This window comes from Saimiri boliviensis, chromosome 10 (assembly GCF_048565385.1).
Source record: "Saimiri boliviensis isolate mSaiBol1 chromosome 10, mSaiBol1.pri, whole genome shotgun sequence".
NCBI lineage: Eukaryota > Metazoa > Chordata > Mammalia > Primates > Cebidae > Saimiri > Saimiri boliviensis.
This window is the reverse complement of record NC_133458.1, coordinates 33,404,318-33,426,301: the sequence shown is the minus strand read 5'-3', so window position 1 is coordinate 33,426,301 and position 21,984 is coordinate 33,404,318. Positions and strand designations below refer to the sequence as shown.

The following is a 21,984-nucleotide window of genomic DNA, read 5'->3' as shown; positions in this document are numbered from 1 at the left end:
ATCAAAGACAGCAAATTAGTATGACAAGAAGATTGTATTTAATGAAATTTGACCTGAATCTTAAAGATGGCCAAAGAAAAATAGTGTGTATTAAAATATGTCAAAAGTGGATTAGGATCTGCCAAAGCAAAGACTTACAGATTTGTCTCTTGAACAAACATCTTTAAAATATGTGTTAATTCTAAGCGGTTTTGTTTTGTGCTATCAGTAGGAACACTCCCTGCAGCTGAAGTGGCAGATCCTTTGTTTTCATAAGAGTTCTTTGAACCAATCAGGACACAGATAATCTTATTATACCTCTGTGGGCTTGCATTTCTTTTGATGAGAATCTAGAGAAGTCATGGGTAATACTTTACCGTGTGCCAGAGACAGCTTATGTTTCAGTTGTACAAGGTCAGATCTTAATTTAACCACCAACTGGATACTTAATTTTAGATACACAGAGGAACACATTGGCTCCAGGGCACTTCCTCTGATTTAGGAAGGTAAGTCCCTGGATAAGAATGACAAGATGATCATTCCAAAAGGTGAGATTATGAAATATTTGATCTTTGCCTCACCAACCAGCTTATTGAATATTGTTCAGTATTGGAAATATTTTAAACAGATGGAAACTCAAATTGTAGTAGCTACTCATTACTTTCTTTCTGGTTGATCACCTATGAGCTTACCTGTCTAGGGCCTTTTTAATTAGAGAATAAAGCTAGAATTTGTTTGTTTATAAACCATCAACTAAATTGCATAATTACTAAGCATAAAAATTATATCATGAGAAAAACTGATTAAGAATATCCTTATAGAACCTGTCAATGTATTTACTATAGAATCCTCAGAATGGTCTCAGCTGACCTCTTGGTTTCTGATTAAAAACAATTAAATAACTTTTGTGAATAAATACAGTAAATATCTCTTTTAAGGCGTTTTCATCACTTGTTGAAAAGATGAATGCTTTCTGGCCAGATTGAAAAATTTCTTTAAATTAGTTGGATTAAAAAAATATAAACTGAATAGAATTGGGAATTTACTCCTGAAAATTTTATCAGAAAACCTAAAGGTTGGAAAGTCCTTAAAATTTATTGGATATCATCATTCATATTTTTCTTAAATTTGTAGTTAACTTCTAAGGAGCCACCTGTATCTCAATTGATTTGACTTTCATGAAGTAGAGCAGTGAGGTAGACAAGAAAAATCTTATCGCTGCTTTGTGCTGAGAGCATCAAGTTATTGTGATAAAAATTATAATTTTATACCAGTTATGTTAATGGGAATATCTTATTTTCAAATAAAAATTTTCCTACAAGCTTTATATTTCCCCTGGAGTTGTTGGATGCATTTGCTAGGTGTTTGCTTAAACTTTTTGAGAAAACTTTTTCTCAGGCTTATGAATTTTTAGGTTACAAAGTAAGATGCTCTTTTCGTTAAATTCCTTCAGAGTAGCTGAGTCATAGCTAGAGTATATTTGTTAAGCCTGTGTTGCCTCTGTTGTCAGATGACTGGGCTATATCCCACTCTCCATTGCTCACTAGATATGTGGGTTTAGGTAAATTACCTAATTATTTTGTGCTTCAGTTTTCTTATCTGTAAAGTGGGGGAGAATTATGTCATAGACATTAAATGACATCCATTTAATGTACTTAATGTAATGCCTGTCACAGGTAAACACCCAATAGATGTTAGTTATAATAATCATTAAACTCAATATAAAATTATTTAGTAAAGACCTGCTATGTGCTTGACTGTGTGCTAAACCTGAAAGATAAATTGGTATTATTTCTGGAGAAAAATCTAAAATACATTATTTAAAGGCAGAAAACTCCCTGAGGACATGGATCCCATATATTTGTATCTAGCCCTGTGCCTAGAACATAACAGACATGGAATATATATTTTTGCATGGACAAATAGGATAGTCTGAGCATCATTAGGAAAAAAATAATCACTAAGGATTGGTGGGTTAATTCTTCTTTTTTGTCTTTTTGATTAGCAGAGCAGAGGAATGTAGTATCATAGATACTGTGCATTCGTATTTTACCAAGGTTTTTGACAATATTCCTTGATGATGGTCTTGTTATCAAAAAGGAGACATTAATACTAGGTGGTGGTATCTTTAAGAGGATTTGTAACTGGATAGATGGCTTTTCTGGGAGGGCACTAAATAATAGATCAACGTCAACACAGAGGCTTCTGTCCTGTGCCAATTTGTTTTCAATATTTGTCTTTATCAGTGGAGCTTAAGGACATACAGAAGGCATGCTTATTAAGTCAGCAAATCAAACAATACTTGGAGAGCTAGAACATGCATTTAATTTTAGCAGAAGGAAATAAAAGCCAAATTGAAAAAAGATAAAACGTACTAAGAATAGAGTCCAATAGAGTCCTGCATAAAATTGCACAGAAAGCAGTGTGGGGAAAACATACGATTTGTAGAATTCTTTAGATACTGGAGTCTAAATCAAGTGTGTAACATGATAGCCTAAATATTATTATCTGAGCTTGAGCTAAATTAACAAATTTGTAGTGTTTGAGAAAAGGGAAGTGGTCACATACACTTAAATGTGTGTTGGTCTGACTGTAGCTGTTGCGCTATATTCAGAGCCTGTGGTTCGGTGTCACTTTTAGAAAGAGATGGATAAACCAATGTGTTCACAAGAAAGTAATCAAGACGGTGCAGGAGATGAAACCATGTTATAGGAAGAGCAGTTGTACAGCCTTAGAAAGAAAAGGCTCAGTGGAGACCTGACAGCCTTCCTGGCGGATATTTACAGGGCTCCTGTGTTACAGAGGAACAATAGTTTGTCAGTGTAGCTCTGAGAACGAGAACTAGAAGCTGTTAGAAGAGAATTAGAAACATTATCGTCAGATAATATTTTGAAGGGGTGGATTCAACTTCACTGGTTTTTCTAATTGCTAAAGCCGGCTAGGCTGGGTGCAGTGGCTCATGCCTATAATCCCAGCACTTTCAGAGGCTGGGGGAAGATCACCTGAGGTCAGGAGTTTAAGACCAGCCTGACCAACATGGTGAAACCCCGTGTCTACTAAAAATATGAAAATTAGCTGGGCATAGTGGCAGGCACCTGTAATCCCATCTACTCAGGAGGCTGGGTAGGAGAATCGCTAGAACCTGGGAGGCAGAGGTTGCAGTGAGCTGAGATTGCACCATTACTTCCAGCCTGGGTGACAGAGGGAGACTCCATCTAAAAAAACACCAACCAACAAACAAACAAAAAACCTGGCTAAAGGAGAAGCGCCATGGAGATAGCAAGCTCCCTGATACTTTGATGTTCAAGCTGAGGCTAACAATTACTTGCTGGGCATGTTGTAAATAAGATTTACAGGTAAGGCTATACCTGATGAAATTTGGTGATTCTAGGGAAAAGCAGGGAGAAGAAAATAAAACGGGGGTGTCAGATTGACTCGTCAAGGGTGAGGAATGAAACTAAAACTTTAAAAAAAACTAGCATCCTACTTTTTCATTCCACAGGAGTTCAATCACAGAGTAATAACAGGCAATGTTTACTGACTATTTGTGTAACACCAGACACAGTTAACCAGGCAGCTAATGCAGGCAGGTCAGGGTTTAAACAAAGATTCAACCATTACAATCAGCTGCTTCCAACAGAAGGAAATTAATGGCCTGTATATGATTTCAAACAAGATATGAAAAAATGCAGTGACTCATTATTATTCGAATCCACTTTGAAGGGGAAAACATTTGAGTTGAGCACCAGCCAGGATTCTTTGCCATGTTGAACAAAATACATTATGCCAGGAATGAATTTTTTAGAGGAAATATATGCATATGTATATGAATATTTATATGTATATGCATAAGAATAATATTTTTAAAAATGCTCAACACTCCTAATCATTAGAAAAATGCCAATCAAAACCACAATGAGATACCATCTTACACACCAGTCAGAATGGCTATTATGAAAACGTTAAAAAATAACAGACGCTGGTGAGGTTATGGAGAAGAGGAAATGCTTATCCAATGCTGGTGGGAATGTAAATTAGTCTGGCCACTATGGAAAACAGTTTGGTGATTTCTCACATAACTTAAAGCAGAATTACCATTCGATCCAGCAATTGCATTACTGGATAGATACCCAAAGGAATATAAATCATTGTACCATAAAGATACATGCACATGTATGTTCATTGCAGCATTGCTCACAACAGTAAAGACATGGGATCAATCTAAATGCACAATGACAGTAGACTGGATAAAGATAATGTTGTACATATACACCACGGAATACTAGCCAGCCATAAAAAAGAATGAGATCATGTCCTTTGCAGCAACATGGATGGAGCTGTAGGCATTATCCTAAGAAAATTAACACAGGAACAGAAAACCAAATACCCCATGTTCTCACTTATAAGTGGGAGCTAAACTTTGAGTACATATGAACACAAAGAAGGGAACAACAGATACCAGGACCTTCTTGAGGATCGAAGGTAGGAGAAGAGCAAGGATAGAAAAACTACCTATGAGGTACGATGCTTATTACCTGGATAATAATATAGACAAAATACTCTGTACACCAAACCCTCACAATATGCAATTTACCTATATAGCAAAGTTAAGATAAAACTTAAAATGAAAGTTAAAAAAATAATACTTTTTAAAAGTCTAGAGATATTAATATTATTATTATTATTGAGATAGAGTCTCACTCCGCCACCAAGCTGGAGTGCAATGGCGCAATCTCGGCTCACTGCAACCTCCCTCTCCCTGGTTCAAGCGATTCTCCTGACTCAGCCGCCCGAGTAGCTGGGATTACAGGCACACACCACCGTGCCCAACCAATTTTTGTATTTTTAGTAGCAAGGGGGTTTCACCATGTTGGCCAAGATGGTCTCGATCTCCTGACCTCGTGATCCACCTGTCTTGGCCTCCCAAAGTGCTGGGATTACAGGTGTGAGCCACTGTGCCCGGCCAAGATATTATTTTTATTGTTACTACAGCTAGTAAATGTAGTCAAAATATTTTTTACTCATACTACAACTCAATTGTGCAAGCCAAAAGTAGCTTTTTTATTGTCTATAACTGGCCAAACCTTTCTCAGGAGCTGCCACTCACTAATAAATGGAAAATAAACTTTTGGTTTCATGCAGACAGACACAATAACTTACCTAATGAAGCCTCTGCCTGGGTGATTCAGATAATGAATTGCTCTTTCAAATTTCTCCTCCTTCCCAAGCCAAGAAACTCTCCCCACCAAGTTCTACTTGCTTTCCTGTACATGTGGGCAATCTTCTGTCTTCTCGAGATCACCAAAGTTCCTGGCCTGCTCAGCCCTGAGAGGTAGATGCCAAGCTAATTTTCCTGAGAGGGTTTTGTAAGCTTTGCCTTTGTAAAGTCCATCTTAGTTCCCTTTTCTTGTTGTTATTGGTGGTGAAAACTTTAAAATCTATGCCTTAGCAAATTTCAAGTATTCAGTACAATATTGTTAACTACGGTTCCATTGTCATACATTAGATTTTCAGAATTTATTCATCCTGGTTAACTGAAACTTGTACCCCTTGGCCAGCATCTCCTAGCCCCTGGCAACCAACATTCTACTCTTTTTTTCTATGACTTCAACTTTTCAGATTCCAAAGAGAAATATCTCAATATTTGTCTTTCTGTACCTGGTTTATTTCATTTAGCATAGTGTCCTCTAGATTGATCCATGTTGTCACAAATGGCAAGATTCTCTTCTTTTTTAAGGCTAAGAGTCCGTTGTTAATACACAGCATATTTTCTTCATTTACTTATCTGTCAATGGACATTTACGTTATTTCTATATCTTGACTACTGTAAATAATGCTGCCACTAACATGGAACTGCATATATCTCTGTGACACAGTGATTTACATCCCTTTGGATATGCACCCAGAAGTGAGATTGCTGGATCATAAGGTAGTTTTATTTTTAAATTTTTGAGAAACCTTCATACTGTTTGTTACAATGGCTGTACCCCAGGAAAAGATAAACTATGTGAGAGAATGGATAGTTTACTTAGCTTGATTTGTGGTGAATATTTCACAATGCATACATGTCAAATCATCAAGTTGTACATGGTAAATATATATAATTTTAAGTTGTCAACTATATTTCAATAAAGTTGGGAGAAAAATCCATCTTAGTTTCTTTTTTTTTTTTTTTTTGAGACAGAGTTTCGCTCTTGTTACCCAGGCTGGAGTGCAATGGCCCGATCTCGGCTCACCGCGCAACCTCCGCCTCCTGGGCTCAGGCAATTCTCCTGCCTCAGCCTCCTGAGTAGCTGGGATTACAGGCACGCGCCACCATGTCCAGCTAATTTTCATCTTAGTTTCTTAAAAGTGGTTAGTCATATTGGTTAAATAAACATCATACTTAAACTGACACTTTACATAGAACATGAAATATTCTTTCAAGTACATGAAATTTTTTTTTGAGACAGAGTCTCGCTCTGTCACCAGACTGGAGTGCAGTGGTGCAATCTTAGCTCACTGCAATCTCTGCCTCCCGGATTCAAGCAATTCCCCTGACCCAGACTCCTGAATAGCTGAGACTACAGGCACACACCACCATGCCCGGGAAATTTTTTGTATTTTATTAGAGATGAGGTTTCACTGTGTTGGCCAGGATGGTCTCGATCTCCTGCCTTGGCCTCCCAAAGTGCTGGGATTACAGGAGTGAGCCACAGCGCCCAGCCAAATACATGAATTTTAATAACTGTATAGTATTACATTTTTTATGTGTATGATAATGTCTTAGACAAATTTCCCATTTTGGGACATTCATGTTGTTTCTAATATTTTGACAATTTAAACATAGATGAGATAAACATTCTCACATATACATCTTTTTTTTACATCTCTGATTATTTCTTTTATTTACTTACTTAGTTTTTGAGACAGAGTCTTGATTAATCACCCAGGCTGAGGTGCAGTGGCATGAATTTGGCTCACTGCTGCCTCGACCTTCTAGGCTCAAGCGATCCTCTTGCCTCAGCCCCCCAAGTAGCTAGTACTACAGGTGCATATCACCACATCTGATTAATTTTTTTATTTTTTGTAGAGATGAGGTTTCACTACGTTCCCAGGCTGGTCTCAAACTCCTGAGCTCAAGCAATCTACCCATCTCAGCCTCCCAAAGTGCTGGGATTACAGGCGAGAGCCATCAAGCCTGGCCTTCTGATTACTTCTATAAGACAGATTCCTAGATGTAGAATTACAGACAAAGCATAGGAATTAAAAAATCATTTTATCATACTAACTTGTGATCAGGGCACATATATTAATAAGTTGTATCTCCATGGGCCTATCTTACTCAAGTCTGTTATTCTGTAAGTTTATATTCCCCTAGACACCTACGAGTTTGTGAGTCTAAACTCCTTTCTAAACTGTTGTGAGTGTAGTCCTCAAAAGCTAACATGCACCCTCCCAAAGTTCTAATTAAATCTGACTTGGAAATCAATAGTAAAAATTTCTTTTATCTCTATTTTTTCTTATTGCTTTTATTTTATTTTTACTAGTCCTAATACTAATTTCATTAAAAGTCTTTACTTTTGTAATATGAAACTAGAGATAAGCAAAACTAGTAAACAGGTTCTATCATTAGTATATTTACATAGAAAATAAGCATCAATCAGTGAAGCCACAAAATTTGAAGAGAATTCAGCAAAAATATATCTATGATCTATACAGGAAACACAAGGCTAATTTTAAGAGTTGTGTTTATTTAATTATACAGTTATTTGTTTATTTAGTAAATACTGAATTTTTAGCACGTGCCAGATATCATGTTTAGTTTCTACAGACCGTTTTGCCTTTTATATCTTTTTCTAAAATGGTGAGTTGTGTTTCTTTGAAGTAACATAAAAGTAGCATTTGTTTTTTGGACTAAGATTGTTCATCTGTGTGTGTGCATGTTTTCAACTTATCAAAAGAACATACTGTGCTGTTAAGAAAGATGCTACTTAAACTGATCTAGTTCCCCGCATCATGCATAGGATTTCTCTCTGGTAGAAAAGGTGAATACCCTAAAGAGGGAATTGCTGTAACTTATTGCTTGTAAGTAAAAGTTACCTGTGACTGTGGCATAAAACCTAATTCTGACAGTTACACTTCTCTCTGAAATTTTTGGGGGACTAGTTGATTCCGTTGTTTAAATCATCCTAACGAATCCATTCATATGATTTGCCACTTTGCACTACGCAATTCTTAAAAAATAAGTGTTCAGCCAGCAAATCAAAAGCAAAGTTGTAACAGAATTTTGTTTTGTTCACTGATTTCTCCACATCTTTAAAAGTATGCATATAAATGATCAAAGTACATAAAAATGAGAATTAGCGTTGTTTTGGATATGACAACTGTATTTTTTTGACAGTACCAAAAAAAAAAAATACAAAGAAAATGTCTTTTAACTTTTGCCATTCCTCTGATGGGATAAATCCTGACGATTCTCTCAGGGACCTCCAGTAGATAAGCTCAACACTCAAGAACCATTGCAGCTCAAGGTAAAAGAAGAATTCCCAGGGCATCAGTGTCCCCCATTCCACACAGCAGAAACTTGCATCTCCTTTAGAACCCCAGGGTTTCTATCTGGGCTAGCCTTGGATAAAATCGTAAAGAAAACCAAATTTTACTGAATGCCCTTTTCTTGTCCCTTCTTACCACCTCCCACTAGAATCTAGCCTTAGACTTTCAGCCATGTTCCCAGCCTCATGGTACTCCAGTAACTATCCCAAGAGATCTTGGTTCTAAACTAGGAGCCAGTATGTTGCTATCTAAATTTTGAAAGGGACACTGGAAGATGGAACAATAAGCCCTAAAGGACAGAATCTCTTGTGGATGCAATAGAATGACACTGATGTGACAGGTGCTGGGGGCAGTGTGTTATTTATGGACACAGAGCCCTTCCTTGCACCATGGAAGCAACTGTCCACTCTGCATACTCTCAAGGCCAGCCTTGCTTAGGACTCAGAGACGGTTTTAATTTTGTGATGCCCAAGACAGAGTGTGAGGGTAGAGAGGGTAAACAGATCTGCATGTAAGCAGGAGTAAACCAACTGAACAATTCACGAGGAACAAAGTTGTATTCGTCCTTGTTATGGGAAAGGAAGAACCTTGGTTCTGTGCTGTGGGAGCTACTGCATTTCAAAGGAAGGTCTGATGGGTGTTAAAAATTTATTAACTACCTTTACAGGAAGGCATTAGCTCAGATCATGGTTTGGAGGCAGTTTAGCAAAACCGAGGCAAAGAGGTGTCGTATGCTCATGTTCACTCCTGAATCATACCTTGCAACATTACCAACCTCCTGACCACTTCAGTCAGGCACAGACTGAAAGGTTGATTCTGTGGTTTGGACCATGATGTTTAGACTCCAAGGCAAAAAGTACAGAATGAAGGTAAGCTTAGGACACCTCAGACCACCCTAAGTAACATAAAGCCTTATTGCATGGAGTCAAAGAAAAAGATTTATGTGTCCCTGGAAGCTATTTTTTATTTTTGGAAGTGATTGTCATCAAAAGCTGGCTGTTAAAAGCAAGATCACGGTGTTTTCTTTTAAAGGCAACAGACTGGGAGATATTTTCCTCTAACTTCTGAAAGACCTTAAAAGTGAAGGTATGCCTGCCTGGTCCAGAGTCTACTTATTAGTTCTAGGACAGTTGGTGGGTCTTTTAAACCTCGTGAATCTATAATACTTGTAATATAGAATTGGAATGAGGATTTAAAACAAGGTAATGTATACAAAATGTTTTATACAGTGCTTGAAACCAAGCAAGCACTTGATAACTTATTGTTATTATTACTATTGCCAAATGTATTAAAAATTTTACATGATAACCAAGCTTTCCCTTTTCTCACTATCTGAATTAAGGATTAAACTTAGCCTATCTGTGAAATAAACCAACACTTATTGATAACTGAGGAATATATTTGGCATTTAGCATTTAGGGATCCTTAATTCAGTGGTTCTTTACCAGGAGAACATGAAAAAATATCTGAGATTCCGTAAGTTCCCTAAAATTGCATGCAAAATTTGGAGTGGATGGGTGTCCCTCTGAAGGGAGAATCCATAGCTTTCATCAAATGTTTTCATGACCATAGGCAATGTTAACCAGTACTTTAAATGAAGAGGCTGATTGTAAAATATGATTGCATCAATTACTTTGTAAATTAGCTACTTATGGAGAACAAATGATTTCTCTAGTGGTCTTCCCTGGAAGAAGATTGAATGTTAAATGGCACATTATTATTAAGAGTCAATTTCTCTAGGTGGGGTGTGGTGGTTCAGGCCTGTAATCCTAGCACTTTTGGAGGCTGAGGTGAGTGGATCACCTGAGATCAGGGGTTCGAGACCAGCCTGCCCAACATGGTGAAACCCTGTGGCTACTAAAAATACAAAAATCAGCAGGGCATGGTGGCAGATGACTATAATCCCAGCTACTCAGAAGGCTAAGACAGGAGAATTGCTTGAACCTGTTGGGATGGAGGTTGCAGTGAGCCGAGATGGTGCCATTTCACTCCAGCCTGGGCAAAAAAGCAAAACTCCATCTCAAAAAAAAAAAAAAAGTCAATTTCTCTAGATTGAGAATTGGGACACCCATACATAGAACTTAAAGCTGTCAGAATATTGTCTGGCCTTTCCTCATGCTTCTGAGTGGTGCCTTATATAAACAATTTCTCATGAACTGTTGCTGGCCCTCAGCTGGAATGAGTCCTAGACACTTTAGATGTGAGGTTTGGATAAATCAGTTACTCTCCTCTTGCCTTTATCATTGTGTCTTGATGTCTTTAGGTCCACTCCAGTAATGCTCCTGTGACTGACTGTCTGGCACCTTAGTACTCCTGCATGCAGATCTTCACTTCATCCCAAGCTTTCAGGAAAAGGCTGGAGACACCTGGGCTGAATTGGAGTTGTTCTGCATAGTAAGAGTGTTCCCATCGTTTTCACCCTACCCTCATTAGAGATACAAAACAGTAAGAACCTAGGTAACTTCCTTTGTGATAGTAGTTAAAAATTAAAAAAAAAAAAACAACATTAAAATAAAAAACTTTACATAGACCAGCTCAGTTCTCTGTGAAGCCTGTGCTATCTCATACACTGAAAGCCCAAACTTCAGACAGGGTTAGATTTAATCTGGTGATTTAAACAGGTGAAAGACTCTGTATCCTGTTACTAATCCCAGAGCCATACAATCCCCCTGTCACCCCAGTAATATCACTGAGAAAGTCAGCAGGCAAGGCCATGGGTTGAACTTTGTCATCTACTGGTGCTGGCTGACGAACTCAATACTCGTCTGCTAGTAATGAGTCAACAACTTTTATTCCAGTGACCACTGAGAGCAGCTGTTTGCTATAGTTGACAAGGAGTAGTAACAGAGAGAAGAGGTAGAAAGAAAAACAAAAAGAGATTTTGTTTCCCCTCAGAAAACTAATGGTCCAAGTGAAAACACAAGCACAAGTATGTAAAGAACTTGTAAAGCAAATACAGAATGAGTTGAATATAAACCCAGACATTGGAAAAATATTACATAAGAGGAGATATTCACAGATGAAGATGGCTGGAGAGGAACTGAAGAATTACACCACGGGTTTCCATGAGCGGAAAGTCTTGTGCCAGCCTTGATACAGTGTGAGCCATGGGTGGGGGGCAGCTGGGAGGGTCTCATGAATGAAGAGGAATATGATATAAAAGAACAGAAGAGAGACAAATGAAAGCAGGTAGAGTGAACAATCAAATTTGTTTAGTTGATAAACACAACAACTCCATATCCAAAGGAAACGGTCAGTTCTGAGAACAAAGAGGAGCCTGGATTACATTTCAGTGCTCACTTATTCATTCATTCATTCATTCATTCATTCATTCAACACATATTTAGAGAGAATGAACCAGGAGATGATGCTTCTCTTGGCACTGAGGGCACAGACTAATTCCAAATTCCCTGCTTTTACGTTCTAAGGAGAGGAGACAGACAATAACTAAATAAACAGTAAATGAAAAGCAAAATAACATTTTTACATCTACTTGGTGAATAAGATCCCTAGGGTGCCTTTTAAGGAGACTGAGATACCACAGTGTGAGGGAACATTCTTGGTGGAGCATGGTGACTATCTCGTGTGTGGTCTCTGAACACTGGCACTATTCTATACCTTTTGTTCTGAGGTGGTATTAAGGCCACTGCTATAGAACAATGAACAACTAAATCATAATATTGCCATTGAGTTCATGCGCAGTCTGTCCACAAGTTAGAGGCCTTGGCTGTTAGCGGGTATAAAGTTTGAGATTTTCCAGTCTTGGAGAAGAATGAGAGGAGGTAAATCATGTGTCAACTGTGTTTTGGAAATTGTGTGCAGAACATTCTTTTGTTTCTCTCTCCTTGAGAAGACATACTATAAAATAAAATTTCATACAAAGACTATAAAAGGCTTGAAAAGTATGTACCATCAATCAAAGATAATTTCGTATTTGCCAGTCAACTCAGTTATAGAAATATTTTGATTTCTATATTTACTAAATTTCCTCTCTAAATAAGATAAAGCAATTGATTCAACATTCAAGAGTAAAATAGTAAATTCATTCTAATAGTAAATAGCAAATTCAAATAGTAAAGAGTAAAATAGTAAATTCATTCTTCTAATTTGATATTTGGGAGAAATAAGCAAATGAAGAATAATCTACATTTTTCTGTATTATCTTAAGGGAGATGGGCCTGTCAAGAGCAGTGGCTTGTAATAGAACTGTATAAGGGAGTGAATTGGGACTCTATAGGAGGGCTGGTTTTTGGTCTATGGATGGAGTTTAAATGGTCCTTATCACAATGTTCAAATGATGCTCTGAGACCAGTCAGGCCTTGCAGCTGACCATTGCTGGTTTATAAGGCATGTAAAAGGATGAGACTGTTCTCCATTACAGCCACCATCCATCTTGTCCTCATTGGGTCAATTTGTAAGATTTTAATATGCTATGTACACACTCTCTGAGAAAAATTGGCATCAATCAGAAACTCAGGAAAAAGTGAATTCTTATAAGCCCAACTGCAGTCATTACTGAAAAAAAAAGTCAAAAGTTAGGAAGTGCAAATGCTCAAAGGCAGGTTATTAAAGGTTTCAACAGTTAGACCATTTAAGTTAATAAAGTGGACTTCACATGTAATGTGGATTAAAATGTTACCTGCATTTGTATTTGTTAACCAGGGAAAGGAAAAAATGCATTTTAGGTTTTCTTTTTTTTTTTTTTGAGACGGAGTTTCACTCTTGTTACCCAGGCTGGAGTGCAATGGCGCGATCTCGGCTCACTGCAACCTCTGCCTCCTGGGTTCAGGCAATTCTCCTGCCTCAGCCTCCTGAGTAGCTGGGATTACAGGCGCGCACCACCATGCCCAGCTAATTTTTTGTATTTTTAGTAGAGACGGGGTTTCACCATGTTGACCAGGATGGTCTAGATCTCTTGACCTCATGATCCACCTGCCTCGGCCTCCCAAAGTGCTGGGATTACAGGCGTGAGCCACCGCACCCGGCTGCATTTTAGTTTTTCAACACGCATTTTTCATGTTAACTCTATGTGCTGTTTCGGGTCATTTGTTAAGAACGTGTCTCTCAAAATTATACACAGGAATGGATACTACTGATGACCCTGATGAAGACCATCTTACAAGTTATGATATTCAGCTAAGTATTCAAGAATCCATTGAAGCCAGCAAGACTGTACTTTATCCTGAAAGGTAGTATTCAAATCAACCATCCTCAGCAAACTTTATTTATGGCATTCATTTTGTTGTAAGATAAAATAAACACCATTTCCTAATTCCTCCTCTAGGAAATTGACCTTTCCTTTCTGATAGGGAATCTAGCAGCTTTCCAAGGGCCACTGTGCTTAAGTTTTAGCAATTGGATCTTCCACAAATTCTCACCTCCTGTGGAAACAGGAAAAACCTTATGTGGAAAAATCCTAGACGAATTCGGTGGTACAGAATTGCCTACTTTCTAAATTAATATGGATTCAAAAAAGGCAATGAGTAGTTTGAACATATTTGCAAGTACAGTTTATACAACCAATACATAGACAGGTTGGTATACAGAGGTCTGTATTCCAGAGCTCATTCTGCTACTGATTCAGCTAACCCTTTATAAGTAACATAATCCATTTTTATATGTTTAAAATATGAAGAATAATGCTAAGCCACCTAGCCTATTAATGAATGAGAGAGAGTTGTAGGCTTTTATTTTATATGACAAAGTAATATACAAACTACCACCTATTTGATTACTATCCAAATGACAAGAATTAATAAATTAAAATATACATATCATTGATGCATTATGTAGGTTGGAGTTATTGAGTCTAAAACTAAAAATGTAAATTTCTTTCTTAAAAAGCATGCATTATACGTCTGATAGAAATAAACTACTTTTACTTTTGGTTATAATATTTAAAATCTTGTATTCTGGAATTTAGTAGTACTTTTGAATAGATCCAGTGTTCGAAAATTTTTACTTTTGAGCTTTTACAAAATAGACATAGTACATTTAAATTTCTGGTCTGAAATTTCTCCCTTATCTCCAACAAGCTTTAGAACAGGCGTCCCCAAACTTTTTACACAGGGGACCAGTTCACTGTCCCTCAGACCGTTGGAGGGCCGCCACATACTGTGCTCCTCTCCCTGACCACCAATGAAAGAGGTGCCCCTTTCTGAAGTGCGGGGAGGTGGGGGGGGGACGGATAAATGGCCTCAAGGGGCCACATGCGGCCTGTGGGCCGTAGTTTGGGGATGCCTGCTTTAGAACTTTAGAGCTTCCTGGAAGGCATTCACAACCGTGGTACACTAGCAGATGTTTCTGCTTAACAGAGTTAAGTAAATTTGTTATGGAATTCCTTCTTTCCGCTTAATAAACACACACACCGGAAAACTTTCATGAGGGTTTAAATCATAACCTGCTGGCCCAGTGATTGGGGGTTTGTTTAGTAAATGCCCTGCCTGTTTTCACTTGGGTACAGTTGATTTAAAACCCTAAAACTGTTATATGTAGTTTAGACCAAAAGCTCCCAAGTAAGTATCTTATTAGCAATTATTAAGTTCAAAGCAATAAACATTTTTTGAGCATAGAGTTTTTAAAATTGGAAAAAGCCCTAGAGATCTTTCTATTAAGTCCATCATTTTGCAGGTGAAGAACCCACACCAGAAAGGCTAATTGGCCTCCGCAGAATCACACAATCAGGCTATGATCTGAACCTTAGCTCTTCTGACTGATTCCAATTGTTTACTTCTTTTTTATTGCTTTGCGATATCTCAGAGACAGCATCGTAATCTTGTACTTTGCCATCTTCACTAATATTCTTAGATCAATGCATCATAAATAAACTCTGTATCTGACTCCCATACATTTACTTTTTTAAGTAGATAAAATCAGTTGTATGCATCTCCTTTGGATCTTATTAAGTTTAAAAATTCAGTATAAATTAAAATGTTCGGTTCCTTGAAATATAGTACTAGTATAAATATGATCTTTCTTTATTGCATAGATTTGTACCCCTAAGCGGTCAAAACAGAAAACTTGTGGAGGCCATAAAACAAGGTAAATGGGTGTACTATCTACAGTGGGATGAATTGGAGATTCCACCTTGCAAAAACAGAGATTAGTTATCAGTCCATGTGTTTAATTTAGGTCACATTCTTGAGCTCCAGGAGTATGTAAAATATAAATATGCAATGGATGAAGCTGATGAAAAAGGATGGTTTCCATTGCATGAAGCTGTTGTCCAACCCATTCAACAAATACTTGAGATTGTTCTGGATGGTAAGAGAACATAAAACTTGTTTGACCAAACCAGAGCAAGAATGTTGGTATGTTGATGTTATAAGTGTTTTCCATGAACATAACTAGCAGAAAGAAAAAACAGATTAAAATATTATTTGGAATTTGAAAAAGGCAGCATCTATGTTTTAAACTCAGAGTACAAAAATTAGCACTTTTTTGACATTCGGGGTTTACCTTTTGCATCCTTTTACCTACGAATAAGACACAGGTTGGTAGAAAGATGTGGTTATCACAAAAAGGTGATAAAATTTTGTATATATCATGAATTAATTGAGTCATATATTAAACTCTTCTTTTGGAAGTCAATTTAAAATTTTTCATTTTGAACTATCTCTTGAGTTAACAGTTTCCAAATGATTCTTATATAGTGCAGCAGGGAGTACTGACAATATTTGTCTTTATATTACATTGATGTTTTCATAATGTAAGCATTAAAAAATGTTGTGGTAAATCAAGCTAGTGTTAAATATTAACAATAGCTTTTATGTTCTAACACAGTGTTTTCATATCTCAGCATCTTACAGAACACTTTGAGAGTGCCCTATCTTTCAACTTTGACTGCTGTGTAACAGCTCTATGTTCTGGGAGAGAACAATACATAATTGATAATTAGCCAGCCATCTAGAAAGCTAGACAGCTAGACAGACTGATATAAATGATGCTGAGGATCATTTTGCCACAGTGATACCTACATTCAAGTACATTCTCATTCCCACATTCAGAGACTTCATTTGACAAAAAAAAAAAAATTTCAGTTACAATATAAATAATAATACAAAGAACTGAAGCATTGTTTTGTAATGTATCAAGAAATGAGACTTAGCATGCCATTTTCAAAAAGCAGCCAGAAACAGATTTTGGTTTTCTAGCTGTCAATTTGATTAGCAAGTCCATGTGCATCTACTTTATCCTCATTTGGTAAACTTTTGTCAAAGTCTTTTCATTTTCCTCCATTGACTTTGCTCAATCTGTTGTATATCATATTGAGTTGCTCTGATTTGTGGGATATCCTGTAAGTAAGTATTTTCAACTTTTCAACATAATGCTTTCATGTCACAGCATCCTATAAGACACTCTGGGAATTCAAGACCTGTGATGGAGAAACACCTTTGACTTTGGCAGTCAAAGCTGGTCTGGTGGAAAATGTAAGAACTTTACTGGAGAAGGGAGTATGGCCCAACACCAGAAATGACAAAGGAGAGACCCCCCTTCTGATTGGTAAATGACTTTTTTTTTCTAGAGCTTTTATAGTTTAAAACAAATAATAAGTATTTATTGGAAACCACTGTATAATGGCTAAGACTGTGATCTCAGTTCCTTCCATTCCCTGAGCTACTTGCCTAACCCCGTGTCTTCTGTCCTGTGATTTTGTTTTCCTGTTCCACAAGGATGTCAAATATGAAAGATGGCTATATTCTTCCGTATCCGGTTGTAGAGACTGCAACTAACCAGGAGGGATCTTAATTAGTTTTATGAAGCCAGAGGTACCAATTTTAAAGGAATATTCTCTAGGTAGGATCCAGGTGTAAGGAGGGTTGCATGTGCAATATATAGCCAGAAGCAAGAGATGGAAAAAGATTCTAAAGAGAGACATCAAGTTCACGACAGACTGATCAGGTCAAGCTAGGAGGAAGGGGAGTCCGCAGATTCTGAGTACACAGATGCGGCCCGTAGCACGTGTGCTGTATAAATACAGCATACATACAGTGTACAGAGGGGTACACCGTGACACAACAAGGATCAGTGGGAACTCTGAAGGTGACATTCAAGACACCTTCGGCTGTCTTGTATATCTTGCTATTTGTTCAACAGTAAGGATTGGTAAGTCTGTTTGTGAAAGCAGAGAGAAGGAAGATAAACTCCAAATGACCCAAAGATAACATTTCCTTTCTCTTAGAGACACAGGGTGGTGGAGTCAGAATTTGGTATTCACACATGAGATCAGTGGGTTTAAATCTTAGCTGTGAATTGCAATCATGGGCCTCAGTTTTCTCATGTATAAAATGGAAATACAACACCTACCATGCAGAATTGTGATTAAAAATTAGAGAAAAAAATATATAAAAGCTCTCACATGTAATCGAGGCTCAAGAGGGGAGAGCCATTATAAAGTTGTCTGTGTGTGGCAGGAGGAGGAGAGGGAAGAAGCGCAGGAGGAGAGGGAAGAAAGAACGTAAGATTATTTACCAGCAATCATAGAGGAAGACATTAAAGGTCATAGCTAGTTAAGAACCATCACAGCTCCTGTTCACTGAGGAATCACTAAATAAATAAATAAATAAATAAATAAATAACCAACCAACCTAAACAACTTGAATATTAAGAAGACCTGAATATTGTTAAGCAAACTTGGATAAATCATGAACATTAAACATTTACATTTGATGGCACTGATTGAACAATATCAATGCAACAAACATATATTAAGAAGTCACATTAAGCCAGAGGCTGTCTGGGTAGTGTGGATATAAAGATGAATGGATTAATCTTCCTCCTCTCAGAGTCCAGGAGGAGAGTTAGATACAATTTAAATGGAAAACTGGTGTTATAAATGCTGTAATTAAGTATATATTTAAACCAAATTGGGAGAATAAAAAAGTAGTGAATCTGTGAAGCCTTCAAAGAACCTTGCCGTTGGATTGTCTTGAGGGTTGTATAGGGGAACATCAGCAGACAGAGGCATGGAAGACTCCTAGGCAGGTATTCTGCCCTGACACACCTTGCTCCATGAAAAGAGTTGCCACAGTGTGGTGTCAGTTTGGCCTGGTTCCTTCTTACCTACTCTTGTCAGAGCTTTCAGCCTTGACAAATTCAGTTAAGATGGGAAAAACAATCTGATCCATATAGTTAGAATACAGACAAATCTTCTGCAACAAAAACCAAAGACAGATACACAAAGCAAACAAATAAGAATGACTTAAAGAGAAAGAAGTCATTTCTGTCACACACATTGCAGGGTGGCCCACGGTTGTCAGGGTGGCTGTATCAACATTACAGTGTGCTTCCGAGGTTGCTCCGAATGTCACCATTTTCCAGGAAGCAGGAGGGAGGAAAGAGGAAGCCCTAGGAAACCATCTTCAATTTAAAAAGATGACCTGGACAGTGCACATGGCCCTTCCACTCATATCCCATTAGTTCAGATTTTGTCACAATGCCACACCTTGGAGCAAGGGAGGCCCGAGGGAGGCCAGGACATTTAGTGTCTACCTGGATGGTCTGTGGCCAGCTAAATACTTGGGGCCTCTGTGGTTAAAAGGAAAAGAGGAAGCATAAATACTGAAAAACAAATCATAGTCTCTGGGTATGTTTTAGCCTGCCTTTAAATCACAGTAACATGACACTTTTTATAAATAAATCAGAACTCTTTTCCTGAGCAGGCTTTCAAGACATTAAGCAGAAGACATACCTGTGGGTGTTGACTCACCACTAGTAATGTGACCTGTATTATTTAAAGGCCAGAATAGGCCACAGAGTATTTGCAACAACATCTGTGTTGTTTCTATAGATCACCTTGAATTTCTGCAAAACAAAAAAAAGGACAGAATCGTATACTGCTTCACTTTGCAAACAGAGAATTATTATCTACTTGTTAGTTTCAATCCACTTATTTCTTAAAGGACAACTAAGCCATGATTATCACTCCTTTGTTTTCTTTTGGCTTCATTTAAATTTTTCTTTAATGCTTAAGGCCTATAATGGAGCAGTAAACATCTACATGCATTTCAAAGTTGCATATGTTGGTTTCACTCTCTAAGCTGGCAATATCTAAGGTGTAGGAAAGGAACTCTATCACTAAGTTATCAGAATTTACATGGAATTAATATTTGGATATATTTTAAAAACTAAGTGGTAAAGTCAAGAGAGAACTAAAGTCTCCATGAAGTTAATATGCTGGACACGCTCATGTGCATCCTCATCAGCCACAAAACTGGGGAAGAGGGGCTTTTCCTGGGTTACCTTATTCAGCACCTTTCCTGTAGAACCCATGACAAGTCTTCACAGGTTTTACAGGAAAATGGATTATCCATGGCCCTTATTCAGTTTGTTCTTGAATCTATGGGCCTGAGATTTCCTATTCAGAGTCCCTTAACTTGTAGAGGAGAGATATGGGGGAAAAAAGTATTTCTTCTTTTTGTCTGTACAATGCCATTTTTATTTTTCTTATCCTAATGCCAGCAACCTTATCTCTATTTATGAGATAACCTGAGAGGGTCAAGAAAAAAATCACTTTTGCTCCCTCTAGGGCCCTTATTCCTTTTTTTTTTTTTTTGAGACGGAGTTTCGCTCTTGTTACCCAGGCTGGAGTGCAATGGCGCGATCTCGGCTCACCGCAACCTCCGCCTCCTGGGTTCAAGCAATTCTCCTGCCTCAGCCTCCTGAGTAGCTGGGATTACAGGCATGTGCCACCATGCCCAGCTAATTTTTTGTATTTTTAGTAGAGACGGGGTTTCACCATGTTGACCAGGATGGTCTCGATCTCTCGACCTCGTGATCCACCCGCCTTGGCCTCCCAAAGTGCTGGGATTACAGGCTTGAGCCACCGCACCCGGCCTAGGGCCCTTATTCCTTATCAGTCATTTGTCCCTTCCTTATTTAAGGTACTTTGATACACTTTAGTCATGTTATACAGTTACTTGCTGAGTGGTAGGTATCTGATTTGTGAGGATGTGACACTTATTAAAGGTTTTTGCATTGGACTCCTCCTCTGCCCACCCCCCTGGAGTTGGTGTCACCTTTCCCTAGTTGGATAGCCACAAGCTGATCCTGGCCAGTGGAGCCCAGAGTAAGGAGGATGCTCAGGGAACCGCCTGGGATGACATCTCAGTCCCACTGCCCTCCATTCCTGATGGCCTTATGCCATCTATATAGCCTGTACAGATTGGCTCATTTTGCTTCAGACATTTTCTTTTTACCAATCAATATATTCTCTTCACTCCATTTCCTCTTTTAATCTCCAGTCCCTGTCAATATAATCAATAACCCTTGCCTATCATCTATGCAAAATTCTTAATAGAATTCCCTAAACCCTTCAATTTAAGGTCAGTTTTCTTTAAGTATTACTATTGAAGCTATAAATTTTAAAAAATTAATAAAGACTTTGAACATTTCTGAAAAAACTCTAAAGAATTTTAAATTCTAAATTTTAGAATTTTAAGTTCTAGATAAAAGAATTTTATATATACTATGTAAACATATATATATGTCCATATGTAAAACAAGTCATTTTCAACTTAGTATTTTACTTAATCAGTTATGTTACATCAATACTGTGCCTTAGGAGTTTTCATTATTTCAGTCACTTATTGGTTAAGAATGTCTTCATGGAATAGCTTGGAAGGGGTTTCCTACCATTTGCATTATTTCTATAGGAAGTACATTCTTAATTTCAAAAAATTAAATTGGAAGTGAAGTTTTGATTTTTTTAAAAACTATTTTAAGTTGAAGATGACCCATTTATTCTGTTATTTTCATGAAGAGAAACCATTAATATGAATCAATATGTTTTCTGAGTCAGACAAAAGGTAAAAAGATTATGAGGGAAGAGGCTCATTACTTTGATACTTTTTTTTCCTAATTAGAAAAACTGCCATCAGAGCAAGATCAATGAGGACATGTTTCGCTTAGTTTGTTTAGCTTACTTGATGTTTGCTCTGCAATAACACCAGCTAGCATGAGGTAATTCCCTGTAATTAGAGCTGTCAGTGACAGTTGGGCAATTCGGAGAGAGGCATTTGTCAACAGGTTCTACTTTAGACAAGGAGCAGGAGAAAAAATGGAATCTTCGCAGGGATGGCTTGCCTGCTCCCAAATGAAGTAGGCAAAGTTTATCTTCATCCTTTCATTGCCACATTGGGAGCTGCTCTCCCTGCCTTGGCGTTAGATCCTTTCTGTGATCTGCCTCCTGGTTACTCCAGAATGTTCGATGCAGCCTCACATTTCCTTCTGTGTTCCCCAGGATAGGCCCAGACTTTGAGTCTGTCTTTCCATAGTAGGTAGCGTAGGCTTCTTCTCTAGGCTGTAAACTCTATGAGTGAGATCCAGATCTGTCTCTTCTTCCTGTGGTCCACAGTGTGTAACACAGAGCCTTTCGTAGAGCCAGCCATATTAACTGAATAATAAATGAGAGTGAATGAATGAATGAGTGAATGTAAGTGTGTACATCTTCATTTGCAGGGGGTAGCACTC

At 37.8% G+C, this 21,984-nt stretch overlaps 1 protein-coding gene across 5 annotated transcripts in view; it reads left to right on the top strand.

Moving 5' to 3' along the window:
* Nucleotides 1-346: 346 nt before the first annotated feature.
* Nucleotides 347-21,984, top strand: part of ASB15 (ankyrin repeat and SOCS box containing 15) — a 37,031-nt gene continuing 15,393 nt past the window's right edge. For 2 of the 5 annotated variants that reach the window (XM_010343522.3, XM_074379135.1), the window contains exons 1-6: nucleotides 348-527; nucleotides 10,778-10,908; nucleotides 13,595-13,703; nucleotides 15,503-15,555; nucleotides 15,646-15,777; nucleotides 16,858-17,016. In XM_010343522.3, coding sequence (XP_010341824.2) covers nucleotides 13,597-13,703; nucleotides 15,503-15,555; nucleotides 15,646-15,777; nucleotides 16,858-17,016 — 451 coding nt within the window. In that variant the 5' untranslated portion in view covers nucleotides 348-527; nucleotides 10,778-10,908; nucleotides 13,595-13,596. Of the gene's footprint in view, nucleotides 528-10,777; nucleotides 10,909-13,594; nucleotides 13,704-15,502; nucleotides 15,556-15,645; nucleotides 15,778-16,857; nucleotides 17,017-21,984 lie in introns of all 5 variants that reach the window. The other 3 variants (XM_010343531.3, XM_010343536.3, XM_039472845.2) reach the window with 3 other exon arrangements.